Source organism: Berghia stephanieae, chromosome 7, assembly GCF_034508935.2.
Source record: "Berghia stephanieae isolate SIO BIC M18660-M18661 chromosome 7, UCSD_Bste_1.3, whole genome shotgun sequence".
Taxonomy (NCBI): Eukaryota; Metazoa; Mollusca; class Gastropoda; order Nudibranchia; family Aeolidiidae; genus Berghia; species Berghia stephanieae.
Window position 1 is genome coordinate 33,871,925 of NC_088366.1, and position 15,000 is coordinate 33,886,924.

The 15,000-nt window shown below is 36.1% G+C and overlaps 1 protein-coding gene across 4 annotated transcripts in view; it reads right to left on the reverse strand.

Moving 5' to 3' along the window:
• Window positions 1-15,000, reverse strand: part of LOC144977130 (metabotropic glycine receptor-like) — a 424,917-nt gene that overhangs the window by 69,897 nt on the left and 340,020 nt on the right. Inside the window, exon 7 of one of the 4 annotated variants that reach the window (XM_078921970.1) lies at window positions 949-1,092. The exons of the other annotated variants lie outside the window; for them this stretch is intronic. Coding sequence (XP_078778096.1) covers window positions 949-1,092 — 144 coding nt within the window. The remainder of the gene's footprint in view (window positions 1-948; window positions 1,093-15,000) is intronic. 4 annotated transcript variants of the gene reach the window in all.

Sequence of the window (15,000 nt, forward strand, 5' to 3'; positions counted from 1 at the left end):
TAGCCTGAACCCTGGCTCAACTCCTCGATCGACTTAATAACGTCGTTTTGTGAGTTCCAGAGCCATACCGCGACACTATAGCTCCACATTAATAATAAACGCAAATTTAGAAATTAGGGAGCAGGCACAGAAATAAGATAATGACCTGAAAAAGTGTGTAGGAAACTGTGTATGTCTGGCACTGTTTCATACACACTTTTTCAGATCTTCAATAATAATTAATTGGCTAAACAATAATATTATGCGTTTAGACGATGGCAATACAGATGGCCAAGGTGTGCATTGAGAGCGGACAATAACCGATTGCTTCATTCAGCACGAAGGAAGGGAGGAGAGAGGGATAGAGATAGATAGATGGATAGATGAAGAGAGAGAGAGAGAGAGAGAGAGAGAGAGAGAGAGAGAGAGAGAGAGAGAGAGAGAGAGAGAGAGAGAGAGAGAGAGAGAGAGAGAGAGAGAGAGAGACTTTAACAATAAACGTAGAAGAAGAGAGGAAATCTGTTAGCTTGACCTGACACGAGATGAGAACAAGATAGGGATGCCGGAAAGGTGTGCACACAAATGTTACCATTCGCCTCAAAACAATATGTTGCCGTGCCGTGATGCACTAGCCAGACCACAGACTGGCTGTTTAAAGTCAAGATGGTCAATAATGATATGGAATTTTTTTTTGGTCATTTTAAGATAAATATAGGTTATTGATTGACCTCAATAATACAACATAACTACTCATTCCCAGTCTTATACCCTTGACCATAAATATAAATTCTATCTTTTGTGAAGTGAAATAATAAATGAAGAATATTGTCAAAATTGAATTAATAGATATTAAAAGTCTGATATAACTACTATTTAGTTTGTGTTTTGTCACCATAATAATTTGGTAACGGCATATTTACGAGATAAGGCATAAGGCAAGGGTTGCGATAGGCGTCTATCTAAGTTTACCTTTCTCTTCTTTTCGTATTCGTCTTCCACGACAGTTCCCTTGAAGTATTTCTCCGTGGCCGTAAGGTTGGGATAGTAGAATCCATCCTGACAAACACACTTGTAGGATCCTCGACGGAATCCAAGCCCGCTGATTGGCTCACACTGAAGACAGAAAATAAAATCTTTGAAAATTGAATACGGACGACGTCATACCACTGTAAAATGTCGTTTTTCTCAAGTCAAACAAATTTTATAATTTCGCCTAACAGGCGTCATGTCCCGTTCTAAATGTTACGTGTTGCTGTTGGCCAGTGACCCCTTGTAAAGCGCTTTGAGCACGTTTAGTGGATATTGCGCTATATAAAAGCTCAAGTTTGTTTTTTTTTTTTTTTTTAAACCATGTCGATTGAAACTGTGGACTGTAAAAAGTAATCATCATCAATTTTCACCATCAGCATTCGTTTGACATGTCAACCATTGTAAATTGATAAGTTTCAATTAATTAATATATAATATTCAAATCATATCCACACTGCGTGGCATTTTCCCCTCTGAGCGGTATTTCAGTGCTAGGTCAACCTGACCCCATTAGTGGGGTCAGCCCATGGGTGTAACAGGTAGCGGTCAGGGGGAATCTGTGATGCCGCTGATGGTAATTAAATGTTGCAATATTTCATGGTATTGCTCAGTTGCTAACACAAATATGAAAATTGTTCCCTCACCACAAGCAAAGCAAAGGTTTCTTTCATCATATGCCATCGTTGATAATAATGTATCCTCTTAAGACTGGTCATAAGAGAGGTGTCAATTTAGTGGTTTTTGAGCTATCAATGAAATTAATTTGTTGTAATTTGCATATCAATAATTTAATTCCCAGCGGCAGAAAATGATTGAAACAAGCATCATTATAAAGTAAAATTGATGATCTTGACACATGCCAAGTTTTGTTGTCCGGGCAGTAAAACCTTAAAAGATATGAATTTTTTATTGTAAATTTCATATTTGGCATGACTTGGTGAGATCCTTATTTTCTCTCCCATAGTATTCCATGCCATGAATTATGTCCAAATATCAGTTTAGGAATAAAATATAAACCATTAGACGAAAATAATACTAATATTATTTTTTAAGCATTTAACTGATTTAAATATTATGAGTTTTGGGCACATTTGAAAGCCAACTTTTTAATGGCTTGATAACTTTTTTCTATACTTAAATCCCTTACGATTCAAGTCAAATTTGTTTTTTTTTTTTATGACTGTTAGGCATTATAGTTTGAAGATGTATACGGTACTGCTTTTGTGTGGTTGTCTCAGGAAATGCCGACTTTATAGTGTCATATAAGTGTCAATGTTTAGGGTATTCTTGCATGTTGAATAAGTAATATAATGTAAGGTCAAGTTCTCCTTTTGTGCACAAGTGAATGTGTTAACTTTTTATAGACTGAAGCGTCCAGATATATATGGCAGTGATATCCCAAAGATTAAATAAATGATCTTGCTGTGGTATGCCTGTGGTGTTGTACTGATTTGACTCTGATTGTTATTCAGTTGTTTTATCTCTAAATTTGACTGACTGGAGTTCAATGGTATATCAGATGACTTTATAAGACAATGACTAAATGTGTATTCTTGAAGGAAAGGAGATGATTCTATATAACCTGTATCGACAGTGTGTTCGTTTTGAATGTAGTTGGTCAATAAGGAGAAAAAGGTTACTACTTGGAATAAACTATATGCCCTCATAATTTTGAATCTTCTTTTGTCCACATACTATGTCCGTCTGTTTGAGCCAATCATCTAATTTAACAGTACAGTGGTCAGTGTTAGTTGTAATTGATGATTGTTACTGCAATATTTGTAGCATGTCCAGTAACCTTGTTGGGTGATTGATTTTTTTCTTGTAAAGAAGTCATACTTTATAGGCAGATTGATAGTAAATTGAGATATTGACATCATACACAATATTGGTTTTTAGTCTTTACTGGACAATAAAATATTATCTTTATGAGTTATTTTACCACATAAAGACATAAATCATATCAGTTTACTGTTATGATCAACACAACTGTTTGAGAGGAACGGAATTGGTAAAAACAATATACAGAACTTACTAAACCATGAATAAATCAAGAAAATCAACTGCCAATATGATAATATTGCACAGGAACATAGATGCATATATGTACTTTTGATATTTATTAAAATTCTTGAGATACTGCCGCTGAGTTTTGAATAACAAATTTTTTATTTAAGTGCACCATAATTTACAAGCACTTAAAATTAGATCAACAATTTGTGATATTCAAAGAAAACTATTAACCACAAGAATGTCAAATGTTCACTGATGTTTAGAAAGACAACTGATTTTTCAAATCAAAATAATGAAGTAAAAGAGTCTGTTATTGTTTTCCCGCTATACCGACATATTATAAGACCATAAATATCCATAATTGCCCCCATTGGACACGGCACTGCCTGATACCAGTTGAACTCCAATGACCTCATGCAGGTAGCGAGCAGGAAGGGTTATTGGTCCCTAGGGAGTTCCAACTGAAATAGCGCTGATTCCACGCAGTGTCCAATGTCACAGTGTTAAAATTGACTTTGATAAAGTTTGTAAAGGACGAATCCGTCGTTATCAAACATTATCAAAGTCAATCTTTGATGATTCCAAATTGCTACAGTTCTCTGAATTGCGTATTTTCCTTAGATACGAATTACAGATAAGTGGGAAGAACAACTATGATTGGAAATACATTGACTCATGCCATTCAAGTCTTTGATCCAATTCTACAAGACCTAAAGGTTCCATCATGTTTATGACCAAAATGTCGTGTTTGTTTTTCTGACTGTTTATGTTGTTAGTAAGTTGGAGTTCACTAATCGAATTTGAAGAAATCCTCCTAACGCCAATGAAGTCGTGCCCTCTCCTTGTGGATCTATTCTAAAGCTTGTTATTTTGTTTTTATGTTCATTTTTTAAATGATATAAATTGATGTACTATCGTGTCGTGGGGATTATTTTATGTCCTCGCCAAATTCAACTATTTGATAGTAAAACAGCATTGCTCTGGTTTGATTTTGTTTTGGTTTTCAATTCTTGGCTATTTATCATAATTTTTAAAAAAAAAATTATTTTGCTTTACTCAAAGATGCGACGCAGAGGAAATAATTATTTTAAATAAACACTTACAAAAATAGCAGCGGGAGCGAGGACGAGAGACGCATGCGCACAACCAACACGACGTTCTCTCTCTAATAACTTTTCCGCCGGTGATGTCACAGACTATGGGTGACGTCCAATCAAGGGACGGTACTCTTCCGCTAATCTCATTCCCTATAGAAGAGCTGGGGCGGGTAGGGCTCTATAAGGGTCTTGCGAACACCGTTTCTTTAATGTTGCCGTCTTTCGAGTAGCGAGCCGCTCGCTTTGGCTCACATCCCCTCTCTCTGGTCTGTGCTTCGGCTTGCTTAAGTTCGCTGCCATGGCACAAACGAGACCGAGTTGTCTAGTTTTAATGATCTAGATATTTCGTTTCATTACCTAGATGTCTCGTTTTGTGTACGCATTCACATGCGCACTTTGTGTATAGCAAAGCGAACCATTTGCCAGTCAGAAAAAATAGAAACAGCGAAGCCATGTGTGAAAAAAAAAAATAATAAAAAAATAAAATTAAAAAAAATACTCCGACAACAAAAACCGTTTAAAGGCGAATTTCAATCTTACTTGGACCTTGGACTTCGCGAAGTCCCAGGTTTGAGAGTTTTTGCCAAGATGAGGGTCATTTAAATCGATCGATCTTTGAAGGACGAGTTTTCTGGCCCGAAACGTTGCGTGTTTGGTATTTTGTTCATTTTTTAAGCTGTTATATTAAGTTTTGTTTATTATTTTTCACACTCCACAGCTTCTAGCAGCCTAATATCACTTTGACTAAAATATAATATACTGCATTCAACTTTGTTTTTTTTAAATTATCATTATAAGTATTGTTGCTAAGGTTAGGGTGAAAATCTAACAATCATCCAATTCTTTTCTCATTTCCTATTAATTTTTGTGTGAATTAGCCTTGTTCGGTTTTGCGTCAGAAGTCCCCTGGTTGCTGGGTATTTTCAGATTTAGCGATAATTGATATTCAAAATACTAGTACGTATCTCACTTTGAAAGGTCTCATAATACGAAACTATTACTGTCTTTTCGATTCTATTGGACTCGCACAAAAGCTAGCTTCTTCTGCTTCCTTAAAACTTTACATATTTCGTTGAAATATTTTACTCCTTCAGTTTCCAGACGGCTGCAACATGTAAGAGTAAGTATGGCTCGTACGACAAAACAATCCCAACCCCCCCCCCCCCCCCCAATTTTGACATTAAAATCAATGTCCTTGATCCTGTCCATTCCAACATATATATTACGTGCTTGAATCTGTGGGTCACTTATTGAATCGGGTTATCAGACTGGAAACAATAATTTCATTAGCATGATCCTCGACCAAGTCATGTTGAAATTCTAAGGTTTCTGTTCTCTCTCTCTCTCTCTCTCTCTCTCTCTCTCTCTCTCCTCCCTTCCTCTCTCTCTCACTTTCTCTCTCTCTCTCTCTCTCTCTCTCTCTTAGTCACTCATTCTTCCTCCTCTCTCTATATATCTCTCTCTTCTATCATATTTTATATGCATACTCTCTCTCTCTCTCTTTTTTTCTCGCTCTCTCTCTCTCTCTCTCTCTCTCTCTCTCTCTCTCTCTCTCTCTCTCTCTCTCTCTCCCTCTCCTTCTTTTTACCCCGACAGTGTGATTTATATTTATTTTGGTATTTGAAAACTTGTTTATCAATTTAGAGCCCAACTTCCTCAATCTCATATAAATTTGTAAACGAAGGGTTCTGTCATTATTATTTACTTTCTCATTTTGGCATATTATTTTTCACTTCCTCATTTTCACATTTCCCGACACGAATCCCAAGCGACATAACAGAATAGATGATGTATTACTCCGCGCAATGACACGCCTTTGCCCATGGTACTACGGTTGGAGAGATTTGATTGGCTGGTTTCCAAAGGGCGGGAAATGACGTGTGGGTAAAGTTCGGAAACCTAAATGACACAGGCGGTTGGTTATGGGTCTAATTTAGTTATAATGCCGTCATCTGTGATATACGATGGCTTTTTAAAAAGTATTTTATTATTGCGTGTAAGACTGATTTCCTTGTCACAAAAACATTTTAAAAAGCCAGAATTTGTTAAAGTGAAGTTTACGAAGCATTCAAGGAAATAATGATTTTTTAAAAACTGGTGTTGGTTGTTTACAGATTCTGACCTCTATTAATTAAAAAAACTTCCACCCTACACGTAGCTACTTATTTACAATTTGATAACCCAAATTGTTTTGGGCTCATTGTTATGGAATAGATAGGGGCAGCGTGGCTCAGCGATACGGTCTTTGCTTCGTATCCGAAAGGTACCGAGTTCGATCACCCGCCGCTTTCGCTGGCTGTGTGGCCTTAAGCAAGTCACCTCGCTCTAGGTCAATTTGCGACGCTGCATTGCGGCCGACGCCTGGGTTATTCCAGTCTTCCCTTGGAATAGACAATTGAGACAAATTTCCCCTATGGGATGAATAAAGGGAATTTAATTTTAGTATCATTTATTTATTATACTCTCCAACCAACTTAAAATATTGACATTAAGACAATGTCACAACAAGCCCACAATTTCGTTCGGATTTCAGACTTGACTTTAAGTATTGCGTGCACTTTGATTGTGTCCTTATACCTAAACAACACATAGGAATTAATATTAAGACAACAAAGAAAATAATAATTCTACAGAACAAGAATTGCTTCAGAGAGAAATTTGCCTTGACGCAAAAAAACAAACAAACAAAAAACCCAACCCCCCCCCCAAAAAAAAAAAAAAAAAAAAAAAAAAACAACAAACAAACAAACAAACAAACAAAAAACAAAAACAAAAAAAAAACCCAAAGAAACAAACAACTTTAATGGCCTCTTAACTGAATGAATGCATTTGATTCTTAAGTCAGTCCCTTGATTGTTGAAAAAATAATCATTACAAGGACTGAAACCGTAGCCATCGTTAACTTCAAGGCTGACAACGTTAAAAAAAATTACGTCAAAAGACAAGTCTTTGGTCACAAAAGAAAACAAATAGTGAACTGTATTCAAAAGATCGACGAATGGAATCACTTGTTTCCTTGAGCTCTACTAACAACTCACTCGGCGCTACACAAACCTTTAAAATGGCGTCAAACTCTAAGTCCTAGAGGGTTCTTGTGTCAGGCTATAGATAGTATGCAGATGACGTCACTCAGGCCTTTGTTATTGTTTTTGCCATCCGCGTTAGTGAGTTGTTCTCACTAAACTGTATTAACCAGACTATAAAAGTTCATGGTTACATAGAGTTTGTGTCTTGGTCCGTTATACTTCCGGATGGCAATGTTGTGAACTCCTTGGCCAAGCGCATTCTATCTATAGATAGTTCGAAGATGACGTCACTCAGGTGTTTGTTATTGTTTTTTGCCATCCGCGTTTATGAGTAATGCTCACTGAACTGTATTAACCTGACTATAAACGTTCATGGATACACACATACACACAGTTTCGTGTGTTGGTCCGTTATACTTCCGGATGGCAATGTTATGGCAAGCGCATACTATCTATAAGTTAACGATGGCTACGCTGAACTATCATCTAAGCATTGAGTCTGGTTCACATAATAGACACCAAGATTACCATCCTACCGGACAAACCTCATAATGTAAACTATGGCAGTGATTGGTAAACATAGCAAACTTCACAGGTTTTACTATTGATGGTGTCTGAGTAAAAAGCATACACCGTTCTACCGCTTGATCAATAGAACCAACTGTAAACTTAAACATTTACCACATGACCGAGAAAATCGTGTTATAACTAGTCACTCATTTTGGTGGTATAAAAACAATAACTGATCAGACAGAGGTCGTTTTCATTCACGATATTGTTTATAAACAACCAACCATGTTTGCCCAAAAACGAATTCCATGTTTTGATTGATCAAAAATCTACCGCTTAATTGGCTGTGATTTGTGAGTTTCGTTCACAAGTGGAAACCATCAAGACTTGAGAACTGTTCTTTACGTCTAGGTTGTCAAAAAAATTGGGCAGAGAAGTTGTGACGTCACACATTCTACTTTTCCGGTTCCAAAAAAACTGGAAGTGTGTATGTAACCAGTCCTTCGGAGAATTAATAATGAATAGATTAAATATTGAATCATAAGGTGGCATAACTATTTTGTAGCAGGATGTATAGATAGAATGCGCTTGGCCAAGGAGTTCACAACATTGCCATCCGGAAGTATAACGGACCAACACACAAACTCTGTGTAACCATGAACTTTAATAGTCTGGTTAATACAGTTTAGTGAAAACAACTCACAAACGCGGATGGCAAAAACAATAACAAAGGCCTGAGTGACGTCATCTGCATACTATCTATAGGCAGAGTCTTATGATTACGGGAGGTAAACAGCGAGGATCAATGATCTTTATTGACGACCAGTCATTATTTCGACCAAAAAAAAAAAAAAAAAAAGGGCCATCACTTTGAAAGCAGAAGATCAATTACACAAAGTATTATATAGTCCCCCGGAAGAGAGGTTTTACACTTTCAATGAGATTGGAACCTGATTTTTGACGTCACATCATTTTGTCTCCTATGGTGTTGATCGTGATTCAAATGCATTCACCTAATAGCCGATACATCGCCATTCCCTTAGCATAAAGCAATAATGAGCATGGTCAGTGACCAGATGGTTGACAACCAAAGCAACAATTTAGCATGCGTTACCTATCCAAGGACAAGGCAATGTACAAACAATGCAATGCTTGAATTCAGTGAATGAATTCTGGTCATAAATCCAAATATTAAAACAGCGCTCAGTCGTAAGCTTGTTTTTTTTTTTTTTTTGTTTTTCAGGGTTTTACGGCGCTTGCAACACATTAAGGTCCTATCAGCGCCAGTAAAAAGGAAGAAAATGGGATAGTAAAAAATTCTAGAATTACAATAAAGCATCCAAGAAAAGGCAAGACAAAGGGGAATTGGTTCAAATAAGAAATAGGAGTAGATTCCAAGAGCACACTATCAAAGTACTTAATTTGAGATCACTAAGTCTCATCCAGACACAAGCATAGGTCCCCGCTAAGAGGAATATACTCAAATGTTTTACAAATCATATATAATATAAAGTAAGAAACATAATGCAGTGCATAACAGAGAGATGATTAACAAGGAAAAAAATATCATCTCCCAAAACTCTAACAAAACATTTGACTGTTTCCCTGGACAAAACCAAGCAATCTCATTCCAAGACAAAGATAGAAAGCATATTGGAAAACAGATATAGGTAGGTAGAAGACACAGTCAGTACCTCACTGCCCACTTTGGGAGGGAGTCGTAAGCTTGCTTACCATCACAATAGCCCGGTTGTAAAATGACAAAACGATTATTATAGTTTTGCCCAGCAAACATTTAGTTCAAAAATCGATCGATTAACAACATCGCCAACATGTCAAAAGTCCCTTACTCATAATTCATTAAAGCGTCGGGTTTGAAATTTTTCGACGAGTCAGGGTTATCTAAATCGATTGGCCTTTGAAGCAAAATGTTTTCACGCTAAAAGTACTTTATAAAAGTGTTTTTATCAGGTTATGACAGAATTAAAAAATATTAAAAGCAAAAAAGAATTAAGCAAGACGAGGAGTGGGAAGCGGTATAGAGGAGTTTGAGGAACAGAGAGAGAGAGAGAGAGAGAGAGAGAGAGAGAGAGAGAGAGAGAGAGAGAGAGAGAGAGAGAGGGGAGAGAGAGAGAGAGAAGTTTAGAAATGAAGAAGACTGTAGTAAAGAAAATATTGAAAAAGTACCAAACGGTGCGTTGCAATTGTAGATAAAGGGACATGTGCCTATCCAGTGTTCTATTTTCGTCTTACTCGAGACTGTCATGTGACAAGACCAAGACAAGGACGTGAGGATTGAAAGGTCACGTGGTTGTTTGTGGCTGGCTGATGACATTTCATTACTGATGGGATTAATTTCCCGCGCACTGTACGTATGAGTTTCAATCCTATTTATTTATTTCTCATAATTTTTTTTCTACCGCCACGAACGAGCTTCCAAACATTTAGAGTATAGATCCAAATATTTACTTCAGTCACAAAAATTAAGAACTTTCGAACCCACCATCAAAACAGAGTTATAGAAGCCCCACAATTCATTCTTACATGACGTTGATTGTTTATGTGAAAAAGGATATAGATACAATTTTGTTCTTTCGTGCTTAGGGGAAATTGCTCTGTTATTTGGGGGCTAACTTGAGAAGAGAAAGAATCAGCCGCAGTGTAGCGCCTCGAAGTGGGGCTAAGGGGCTAAGTTTATTGCCCAAAGGAAAAAAATGATATGCTAACAGAGGGGCTCGAACAAAGTGTGATATCTAATATACATGACCACGACGCCTCCTCATGTAAACATACAAACACAATTTTTATTAAAGCATAAGAGATTAAAAATGGTAGCCATGTGAAACAGCTTAGCTGTTTAGAGGAGTGACGAGTACAATCACAATAAAAAATATTAAAGATAAACAGACCGGAAAATCAAAAACAAAAAATAAAAACCCGCCTCAATAGTATGTTTGACCTCCAGCATGTTTGTGCAAACAATGCGGGAGATGGAGGGAAGGGGAGGGGGGAAGGGGGGGGGGGGCAGGAGATTTGAAATGTAATCAATTTCATAGATTTCATTGAGGAAAACGTTTATTTATTTGCAGGTCTGATAACCCAAATTGTTATGGGCTCATAGTTGTAATGAAAATACCCTCAAATCAACACAATACAACAATGTTAGATCAAGTCTATAATTCCGTTCGTTTATCAGACCTGAAATATGTGCACGGCGGTTGAAGACAATAGACTGAACTTCCTAATGCGACAAAAAACTAAAATCTCACATTTGTTGTAGATTTTGGTATAATACAAATTTTTATCTTATATTTGGTGCCGACATAATACCGTTTTGAGACATAAATCACAAATATAAATAGATATATATATATACAAATTTATTTCCGAGATTATAAATTATTTAAAAACAAACAAAAAAAAAAAAGAAAAAAAAAGAAAAAAAGAAACAAACAAAACAAAACAACATAAAACAAACAAAAATAAAAAAACAAAACAAAATACAGTAACTAAAACAAAACAAAACACGAAATCAATGCGTATATCAGAAAGCACTGCCTCCTTAAAATAATAAAAGCTAGGTAACAAACACTTTTATCAGTGAGATAAAACAACAGCAACATCAACAACAAACAAACAAAAATACAACAATATGTACACATGCGAAATTGCTATTATTAGTCAATTTAGTTGTCAACGTTGTCTGCCGGCAGAGGTAATAGCAGCGAAAACACAACGTTTTTCACGTCAACAAAAATGGCAAGTGTCTTCCTATAAAATCGGAGATTTGCGTGAGAGGTCTGTGAAATACACACGCATTTACCAAGTATTCGGAATTTGATAAACAAAATAAGGACAGCATAATTTGATACAAGAGAGTGATATATCATGCTATTAAAATCACAATAAACTGAACACACACACACACACACACACACACAAACACACACACAAACATATGTTTTGTTTTAACAAGAAAAATTCCCATGAAAATAGACAACTTTATTTAAAATCTGAACTGTCTGGATATGATAGAATAGATATAGATATCTGTATAGATATAATGCGCTTGGCCAAGGAGTTCACAACATTGCCATCCGGAAGTATAACGGATCAACACACAAACTCTGTGTAACCATGAACTTTTATAGTCTTGTTAATACAGTTTAGTGAGAACAACTCACAAACGCGGATGGCAAAAACAATAACAAAGGCCTGAGTGACGTCATCTGCATACTATCTATAGTCTGGTTAATACAGTTTAGTGAGAATTACTCATAAACGCGGGTGGCAAAAAAAAAAAAAAAAACAATAACAAAGACCAGATCTATAGATGCTGTGCGCTTGGCTAAGAAGCTCACAACATTGCCATCCGGAGATAAAACGGACCAACACGCAAAACTATGTGTATCCTTGTACGTTTATAGTCTGGTTAAAACAGTTTATTGAGAATTACTCATAAAAATGGATGGCAAAAAAAATGTTAAAAAAATAACAAAGATCTGAGTGACGTCAACTTTGTTTTATCTATATAGTCAGGTTGATATAATTTCGTGAGAATTTCTCATAAACATGGATGGCAAAAACAATAACAAAGACCTGAGTGACGCAAACTTCGTCATGTCTATTAATAAGAAAAAGGGTTGCGAATATGAATGAATTATTGTTGTTGCTGTCGTTGTTGTTGCTGTTGTTGTTATTGTTGACCGAATGAGAATAAAGCGAAGAAATCAAATCCTAGTTATTATTTGCAATGACAAAAACACTTTTATGAATGTTGACATATCTAATTAATAATATGGACAAAGGACTTTCGAGATGAAAATGTTACAACTGAGGCATTTGCGTGACAAGTATAATATAATGTGATATTGATGCCAACATAATGAGCTGTGTGATATGTCGATGGTAAGAAAAGATTAAAACTCACCGGAAATTAGATCATGTATGGAGTAATGAATAGACATGAGGAAAGAAAGATAGAGTAAGACGAGAAGGCGGCTGAGAGAAAGAGAGAGAGAGAGAGAGAGAGAGAGAGGGAGAGAGAGAGAGAGAGAGAGAGAGAGAGAGAGAGAGAGAAAGAGAGATAGATAGAGAGAAGGAGAGAGATTTATAGATAGATAGAAATAGAGAAAGTAAGAAATAAATAAATAAATAAATAAATAAGAGAGAGAGAGAGAGAGAGAGAGAGAGAGAGAGAGAGAGAGAGAGAGAGAGAGAGGAGAGAGAGTTCCAGAAAGCAGGTGATACGGACTTTGGAGAATCTATGTAATGAATGGATTGAAGGATTCTCAGCCAAACACTAAAAGGAGTAGAAAGAAAAAAAAAAATAATTCATGCTTGGGTTCAGGAAATAGAACTGACAGTATTTCATGAAAGAATCACGCAAGGTAAAATGTCTTATAGATGAAACAATTTGCGTAACTAAAAAAAAAAAACATAGAAAAAAAAAAAAAAACCCCAAAAACAAAAAAAACAAAAAAAAAAAAACAACACAAAACAAAAAAAAAAAAAAAAAACTAACTAAAAAAAACAACTAAAAAAAAACAAAACCCCCCCAAAAAAACAATATTAATACACACACACACACACACACACACACACAGAGAGAGAGAGAGAGAGGAGAGAGAGAGAGAGAGAGAGAGAGAGAGAGAGAGAGAGAGAGAGAGAGAATCAATGGGATGGGGACCACGGTTGATTATTGCTTTGCAGTTATTTCAATGGCAACTTCTGAAGAAAAAATATCTTTTGGCATCCAAAAAATTGGGTTTGGCATTTTGGCATATTTTTGGGCATTTAAAAAAGAATCACTTGATTGTATATATTTGTCAGACAAAACAACACCTATTTCACAAAATATACAAACGTTAACCTAATACTAAGATGACGAGGTGAATATGTGATTAAATCGAGACAATAAATTATGCAGCGGGATGAAAAAATAAAAATTCACTTTCAATTTTATGTGCATTTTATCAGAAAAATTATGTCTAGAAAACTTTGGCATTTTAAAAAGACAAGTTGGCACTTTATTGTGATTTGCTTGGCATTTTTGCCGATTTAATGTGGCAATCCTGGTGGGGAAGAGCGTTGATATCTTGTGGTAATGAATTGGGGGTGAGCAAGGTGGGGATGGGGATTGGGAGAGAATTTAAAGTGAACGAATAAGCATCATCTTAAAGAGCTAACTCTATGAAATCGTCACGAACTGTCATTTGCCTAATTACCGCACTCTGAAAAGAATCTAGTAAATTTCAAACATTTTGGTCAGAAAACACGTTCTTTAAATAGCGATCGATTATAATGACCTTCATCTTGTCAAAAATTTTGAAACCTGGGACTTCCCGTGAAGTCCCAGGCCTGAGAGTTTTTGACAAAACGGGGATCATTTTACTTGATCGATATTTTTAAAGAAGGAAGGACTAATTTTCTGGTCAAAATATTTAAAATGTGTTTATTTTAGAGCACGACATGATTGTCAATAGCCGCCATCCTCTTGCTTTGAAACTTGACAAGTTATTCAGTCTCTATTAAAAAAAAAAATCCAATTTAATTTGAGTAACTTGAGTAATTTGGCCTTCAAAATTCTAGAGGCCTAGATGATAATTTTGTTTTTAATCTCGACACTATTATGGGAGGAACTTCAAATTTCATTGACTGGGGTATGTGACACACCGCGACTAACTTGTATAACGCTGGAGGGCGGTTGATATCAAAAAGTGATATAACCAGTTAAGTGTCGTGTTGTGGAAAAAGAAACTCGTATGTAAAAATTTGTCCAGAAGACTCTCCCTGAAGATATAGATGGATTTAACAGACTCTCATCTTGGCAAAAACTATCCAACCTGGCATCATAGTTGTCTATGGCCAACTTATTGGGGCATAATGAAGCAACGACTTTCCGCAGAAATAAATGATATGGAGCGGGCACTTATATCAATAATTATGAGAAATTTTATAAAGTATAGAGACGAATCAGATGAAATCAAAATTAAACTATCACGTGGTCAGAGATCGGGATCCAATTGATACGACATATCAGAAATGGATCCCAAGTTTGGCTCTCTGGCACCGAGATAGTTTTATTCTCTATTTTCCTTTGGCTCTCTGGCACCGAGATAGTTTTATTCTCTATTTTCCTTTGGCTCTCTGGCACCGAGATAGTTTTATTCTCTATTTTCCTTTGGCTCTCTGGCATCGAGATAGTGTTATCCTCTATTTTCCTTTGGCTCTCTGGCACCGAGATAGTTTTATCCTCTATTTTCCTTAGTCTCTCTGGCACCGTGATAGATATATTCTCTATTTTCATTTTGCCCTCTGGTACCGAGATAGATATATTCTCTATT